At 31.3% G+C, this 7,292-nt stretch overlaps 1 protein-coding gene across 3 annotated transcripts; it reads right to left on the reverse strand.

Moving 5' to 3' along the window:
- Positions 1–413: 413 nt before the first annotated feature.
- LOC130981837 (beta-glucosidase 12-like) lies at positions 414–7,029 on the reverse strand. Of its 3 annotated transcripts, none has more exons than XM_057905568.1 (13): positions 6,859–7,029; positions 6,710–6,779; positions 3,362–3,420; positions 3,190–3,265; positions 2,996–3,082; positions 2,796–2,883; positions 2,321–2,576; positions 2,093–2,208; positions 1,545–1,762; positions 1,336–1,367; positions 1,165–1,267; positions 953–1,061; positions 414–859 (listed from the first exon to the last, which is right to left on the reverse strand). In XM_057905568.1, exons 1-13 carry the CDS (start codon positions 7,021–7,023, stop codon positions 664–666), a joined length of 1,575 nt encoding a protein of 524 aa, XP_057761551.1. In that variant the 5' UTR covers positions 7,024–7,029; the 3' UTR covers positions 414–663. The 3 variants fall into 3 exon arrangements, with proteins under 3 accessions (XP_057761551.1, XP_057761552.1, XP_057761553.1); XM_057905569.1 differs by having other exon boundaries at positions 2,996–3,073; positions 6,859–7,023; XM_057905570.1 differs by lacking the exons at positions 6,710–6,779; positions 6,859–7,029 and adding an exon at positions 3,788–3,865 and having other exon boundaries at positions 2,996–3,073.
- Between the last annotated feature and the right edge of the window lie 263 nt (positions 7,030–7,292).

Below are 7,292 nucleotides of genomic sequence, written 5' to 3' on the forward strand. Positions count from 1 at the left end.
GCTGCTATATGGATCGGAAGTCATTACTAAATGCTGGCTCAGTTCCTGGAAATTTCAGCGCAGTAAGGCAAAATTGAACTTGAAACAAATGATGATGTTGTGTATGTGCTTCTCAGGAATATGCATTGTGCAACAAAAGGAAAAAAGATGTGGAAGAAGGGTCAGCTATAGAAAAAGTTGACTAGGAAAATGAGGGTCAGAAAAAGGCCTTAGTTATAGTTGGGTTGTGAATCGTGATTTGTGATCTGTGAATTGTGTTCTGACTTCTGAGTGTGAAATTTTCTAAATGGTGATATGGACAAATGCATAACAAGATTCTCTAGTTCTTTTTTCAACAGGTTTCTTTCTTAGAAATACATAGAAATCAAAACACAACCAAAAGAAGCAACACAACATTTGGTATTAACCCTGCTTACAATATTGGCATGATAATCATTACTCACAATAATCATAGTGGATATAAAAAATGCTATTCATACACCAAATCAACCATTAAAATCAACTACCAATGTATTTGTATATAAATACATGTGTGGTTTAATTTATTTTTTTGTGTATTTATATTCCAACATATATTTCATACTGTGCTTGACTTTGGTATACACGTAGCATAATCGAGTTGATATTTATCTAAGACACATTATAAATGAATTGTTCAAGTTCTTAGCGCGAATCACCATATGTAGGTACTTCACGTTGTAGTAAATTCTTAAACCAAAGAGCTGATTGTTTTGGATGTCTTTTCAGGCCATTTTTGAAATCAGTAAAGTAGATTCCAAACCTCACAGTGTAGCCAGCATCCCATTCAAAGTCGTCAATAAATGACCATGCAAAATATCCTTTTACATTTACACCTTCCCTGAAATATGCAAAACCAACAAAATTAGGAATACACTAAACATGTTGACAATTTAGTCAGCAAAAATAGTTTATCTGATATGATAGCACATACTTGATTGCAGTTTGAATATATTGTAGGTGACTATAATAGTAATCAATTCTTGTTTCGTCTGCAAGGGCTTCCTCAAGTGTAAGTGTTGGATCATTGAGTTCATCTATGCCTACATAATTAACACATTGTTTTCCATAAACATAAGGAAACAAATACTGTGTTAAAACTAAATGTGAACCAATAAAGAATCTTTTATTTTGTATGTATAGTACCATTTTCAGTGATGTAGATCAACGGATTGTCGTAATTTGATTTGAAATAGAACAAAAGGTCGCGAATTCCTTTTGGATAAACTGACAACCAGTCTGAGGCACCCTGCAAATATAGAGGCTAAGGTAACTGAATTTCAAGAATTGATATGCTGCTGCAAATCCATACATTACCTTTGGACCAATAGGTATTCCATCACACTCATCTGTCACATTAAAGCATCTTGCATCAATAAACTAGAAAATAAAATATCTTGGGTAGTATGTGCTAGAGAGAACAACAGAATCATTCTTGGGTAGTATCATTAACCTAAGATATGATAATTCTTCATTATGTAGTAAAATATATCCCATTAGTACTATCCACGCAAACATGTTCTTACTTGTAAGAGTAACTAGAGAATCTGTAAGATAGCTAGGCTTCGCTTTACTTAGTTCTGGTGCATCAGCAGCATAAAAGGAGGTGTAGTAGTTTAATCCAATAAAATCAAAGGACCCTCTTAAAATCCCTGATTGATATGAAGAGAACTTTGGCAACCTATTTCCCACCAGAAGCTGCATGGAACTTGGGTAGTCTCCTTTTGTTATTGGCTCCATAAACCTGAAATTTCATTATTTGAATCAGCTCTCATGTGACAGTGAATTCATATGACAAAATAAGCTACAGCAGCATATAATTGACAGTGAATTCAAATGACAAAAATTCTTGTGTTCTTGCTTTTATTCTAATTAACTAACTATATGTCATGTTAGTCTTCATTTTCTTCATCACCTAATTTTATATTACATCTTTATTTTTTTTAACCATGAAGTTCATCGGACGTTTAACCAATAGATTAGAGCAAGAAACATAAGAATTTCTCAGTAGCAAGATCCTGTAGTAAAATTCACAAATGAGTCTTTTTTTTTTTTCCTCGTTAAGAATTTATACCATCCAAGCATGAAATCAAGGGCTCTCTGTGCAGCATGATGATCCAATTCTGTATCATGTAATGGCACCATCCAGAAACAAAACAGTGCTATTCCTATTAAGCCCTTCTGAGATGCCTATGTACACAAAGGAAAGTAAGGTTTTGCTTCCAATATTACTCTAAACTAGTTCATAGAGATCCATTCATTTTGTCAATTGAAAGTTTCTTATAAAAATGTGTAACAAAACCTGATACTTAGTCTTGTAGATGTTAACAGCAGCTGCATGAGCTAGTAGTAGATGGTGTGTCACCATATAGGGCTCAGTGCCTGAATCTCCACCGGTGCAGCTAAGGTTCTGCCAGGCTGAACATCTTCCTGGTGCAAACTTTCCTGTTGCATAGGCTCGATAGCTGAAGGACCACGGCTCATTCATCGTAATCCAATGCTTCACTCTATCACCAAACTGCTTAAAGCAAACCTCAGCATAGTCCTGGAAATCATTCCTATAGGAAAGAGTGAGACTGGTGCGTTTGGTTTGTATTTTCGCTTTCTGTTTTCATTTTCGGTATTTTTTGTTTCCAAAATTTTGTAAAGAAAAAACAGAAAACATGAGATGAAACAAGCCTAAAAACAGAAAACGAAAACACAAACCAAACACACTTAATGTTCAAGACATGTTGACTAATACTTTGACTAATTAGGAATTAGGAGATGTAAATTACACTATCTCAGGGCTTAAAAAGCCTCCATATTCATCTTCTAAAGCCTGAGGAAGGTCCCAATGAAAAATTGTCACAAAGGGTTGAATATCTGCATTGAGTTACAATGAAAGAAAGACGTTATGCTTAAATTACTCATAAGAGAAACAGAAACTAATTACTAATATCTTAGCTTTGCAACATATTTGATTAATGATGATGACCTTTGGCTAGCAGTTCATTGATGAGGTTATTATAATAATTTACTCCTTCCTTGTTAACACCTCCATTAAGTCTTCCCTCTGAAATTACTCAAATTAGCCAATGCATCACTTTTAGTTAGCTTTGATAACAAATTTTATTGAAATGCTTTAAAAGAGTGCAAAATTGGAAGTTTCTCTAGTGTCATGTTTCTTACTTGGGAGTATTCTGGACCAAGAGATTGAGAATCTATAAGCATCCATGTTCATATCCTTCAAGGCCTCAACATCTTCCTGCATAATCAATACTTTCTTCAGAAGAATCACAATTATGCTGGCTTAATATCTCTGTTAAGTTATTACAGTGTAATCATGTTTGTGTTACAGCACCTTATAATGATGATATTCATCAGCAGCTACATCTCCATTACTTCCGTCTTGTATCTTACCTGTCATGAATAAAGCATAATGTAGTAATTTATAACTTACCATATGAAAAATGGAATTCATAACACCCCAATTTTAATGGACATTTTCATATAAAGGAAAAACAAAACACTTTTTTAATTAAATTTGTCCACAATTTTTAGAAAACAATTTTTCCTTTTGAACTTTTAAAGTAGAAAATGGAACTCAACCGACACCACTGTTATCAAGTGGTAGATAAGTTACTTCCCTCCCAAGTTGTCTCGATCTCGAGCAAATCATAACAGCAAAATTACGGATAAAAATAGATTCAATAAAATGCTACATCTAAGTCATTTAACCAACCAAGTCCAACCAAGTTTTTTAGATTCACCCATTTCTTTTTCATACCTCCTTCTTCTTTTAAATTCATGCACACACATTCTTCTTCACCTTGATGCTAGGTCTTCTTCTTCTCTGTCTTTTTTGTTACCATCATCACCAACAGCACCTCATCCCCCTCCTCCTTTTTCTCCTTTCTTTTATTAGAATTTCTTCTCCTCCTGCCTTTTCTTCATCATCATCATCATCATCATCATCATCATTGTCTTCTTCTAATATGTATAGTCATTGTTATCGTCGTTATTATTATCGTTATCATCCAATTTTTGCCAATATTGATGACATTGTCTAATCTGAAATTGAGTTGAATGTGTTTTTGTTCAAAATTGACTTGTGTCCGTGCTTGTTTTGAAACGAGTTTGTTTGTGTATCGCCATTATTAAGAAATTTCGGTTCATTGGGAATTTAATTTTTGGTTCATTCTGGATGTAATTTTGGTTCATTTCTGAGTGAGTTTATGATCATTCAATTTTGTTTGTGCACTTGTTTTTTAACGCAATCATTAAGGAATTTCGGTTCATTCTAGATTTAAATAAGGTGTATTTGGTCTGAATTTGTTTTGAAATAAATTTGTTTATGTATTGTCATCATTAAGTAATTTTGATTCATTTGAAATTTAATTTTCAGTTTATTCTTAATGTAATTTTGGTTCATTTCTGAATAAATTAAGGTGTATTTGGTCTCGTTGTTATACATAATTCAAAACTCTTCCTCTTCACATCCTTTTTTGAGAGAAATAAAACCAAGAAAAAAAATAATCAAACAAAAAAGAAGAAACAAGAATAAAAAATTTCTCATCATATTCTTCTTCTTTTTGTCTTATTCATCTTCTCCTTTTGTTTTTTCTTCTCATAATTCTTCTTGTTTTATCCTCTTAACAATAATAAAAACATGAAAAAATCAAACAAAAAAGAAGAAATACATACTGCTGTAAAATCACTTGATGAATTTGGATGTATTTTTGTTCATGATTCAATTTTATTTATGTGCTCGTTTTCGAACGCAATCATTAAGTAATTCCAGTTCATTATGAATTTAAATAAGGTACACTTGATCTGTACTTATTTTGAAATGAGTTTGTTTATATATCATCATCATTAAGTAATTTCGGTTCATCCAGAATTTAATTTTCAATTCATTCTGGATGTAATTTTGGTTTATTTTTAGTGAATTTCTGATCATTCAATTTTGTTTGTGTGCTTGTTTTCGAACACAATCATTAAGTAATTTCAGTTTATTCTGAATTTAAATAAGGTGCACTTGGTCTGTACTTGTTTTAAAATGAATTTGTTTGTGTATCGTCATCGTTAAGCAAGTTTGATTCATTTGAAATTTAATTTTCAGTTTATTCTGGATGTAATTTCGGTTCATTTTTGAGTGAATTAAAGTGCATTTCGTCTCGTTGTTTTGCAAAATTCGAAACTCTTTCTCCTCGTCTTTTACTACTTCTTCATTTTCTTCTTATATCATTTTGTTATAATTATTCTTCTTACACTCTCTTCTCTTGAGAGGAATAAAACCAAAAAACGAAAAGAAAAATTAAACAAAAAAAAGAAGAAACTCATAATGCTGCAAAATTTCCAAAGAAAGGGGGAGGAAAGAAAAACAAATGCAGCAACAACAGTAACAATAAAAAAATGACGATGAGGAGAAAACACGCAAAGAAGAAAAAACGTAAAGAAGAAGGAGGAGGAAAAGAAGGAGAAGGAGAAACGCGAAAAAAAAGAAGAAGACGATGACGATAACGTAAAGTTCGCACGTATAATCACACTCTTTTAATGAGTGATTTTTGTTGGTGTTGAGTCTATTTGATTAAACTTAAATGGCAATAATATTTAAATGTGTAGTATATCTAAAATAGATTACAAATTTGTTAATAGATTCAACAACCTATTTTAAAAGTTTAAATTTGTTAATAAATCATACTTAAGTTTACAAATGTATCAAACTAGCTAGCTTATCAAACCTGTCTAAATATATTAAGTTATAAATAAATATAGAAATATATTGTTCGTAATAGAAGTTTATTAAAACTTTAAATTTAGTAAATTTAATTATAAATATTTTTACATATTTTAAATAATTTAAAAATTTAAATATTATTGTAAATATTAAATTTGGACTATTCGTATAAATAACATTTTAACAAAAAAAAAGAAAAATAATTTTTCTAATATTTATTTTTCAAAACAAAAACTATAGTCTCTTCACTATAAATTAGAGTTGGAAGTGAGGCAAGTCAACTCATGAGTTAATTCGAGCTCGACTCGTATTAATAGCTCGATAAACTGAACTCATAAGCTAGTGAGCGGAAGCCTAGAATTGAGCTCATAAATAAAATGAGCCAAATTTAAACTTGAATGAGCTCAACTCATTAGTTCATGAGGTGACTCGATTATATATATTAATGTACATATTTTATATGCATTTAATCTAGATTTTTAATATTATATCTATACATATGAAATAGTAATGTATAATTATATATATTAATTATCTTAATTATTTAAAATTTTATATTTATTTTTTATATATAATTTTAATGTAGGACATAAATAAAAAATTTATAACTTATTAATAGATAGATAATATATAAAATTGATCTTTTTAAATATTTTTTAAAATATATAAGTTATAATTTATTGATATAAAACTATAGATTATATTTCTATTATTTGAGTCAGCTCGTAAGCTTTCGGTGAGGCGAGTTTGAACTTAAAAAATAGGTTCGATTGTTAATAAGTCAAGTCGTAAGCCAATCTTAATTTTCGTGAGCCGAGTTTAAACTTGTTCGACTCAATTTGGCTCGCTTCCGGCCCTCCTCTAAACAAAACAATCATTTTTGTCCCCTTAGTATTGCCGTATCCAAAAAGACCTGAACTTAGAAGACTGAACTCAGGCACACTAGCAATGGCATTAAAACTTAGAAACCTGGATATTTATGAGTGAAAGTATCCCATATACTTGGTTCTCTGCCACCTTCATCTGCTGCACCTTCCACCTGAAAATTTGCATAAAAAGACAGCTTAAATCATATTTCACGGCAACATGATACAATTATTTATGGGAAGAGAGAATACCTGGTAAGAAGAAGATGCTGCCCCAAAAATGAAACCATGTGGAAAAGCTGAACGGTTGAGATATGCATTAGTAATATCGCTGTTGAATATGGCTGCAACTTCAATGAGTGTAAAAGTAAGAAACAATGTAACAGTGAAGAAATGATGAACAATGAAGAATGCCATAGTGATCGATCGGTTTTGACTTTTGATACACGTAGCTTGAGGCCGTTATATAAAGTAAGTGAGACGCACGTGCTTTAATTCCAATTGCACTTTGTAAAGTATCTGCTTATCCCAACCACTTAGATCTTTTTATTAGTGTGTCGGATATTTTTTTCTGATATTTGATATTAAGATAATACCGGCGGTAAGGCCGTAAGTCTTTGTCAAATTTGCCTTTTTTGTCAACTTCAAGTACTTAAAGGACTCGCTTAAAGTCGGTGGATGTTACA

This window comes from Arachis stenosperma, chromosome 5 (assembly GCF_014773155.1).
Source record: "Arachis stenosperma cultivar V10309 chromosome 5, arast.V10309.gnm1.PFL2, whole genome shotgun sequence".
In the NCBI taxonomy this organism is placed as follows: domain Eukaryota; kingdom Viridiplantae; phylum Streptophyta; class Magnoliopsida; order Fabales; family Fabaceae; genus Arachis; species Arachis stenosperma.

What these genes read in the sequence shown, in the direction of transcription:
- LOC130981837 (XM_057905568.1), bottom strand. Translation starts at nt 7,023, where the DNA reads ATGGCATTCTTCATTGTTCATCATTTCTTCACTGTTACATTGTTTCTT. An exon ending in TTTTTAAGCCCTGAGATAGT is followed by an intron (nt 2,577 to 2,795) that starts GTAATTTACATC and finishes TCTTTCCTATAG; the next exon opens with GAATGATTTCCAGGACTATG. An exon ending in TATATTCAAACTGCAATCAA is followed by an intron (nt 860 to 952) that starts GTATGTGCTATC and finishes TGCATATTTCAG; the next exon opens with GGAAGGTGTAAATGTAAAAG.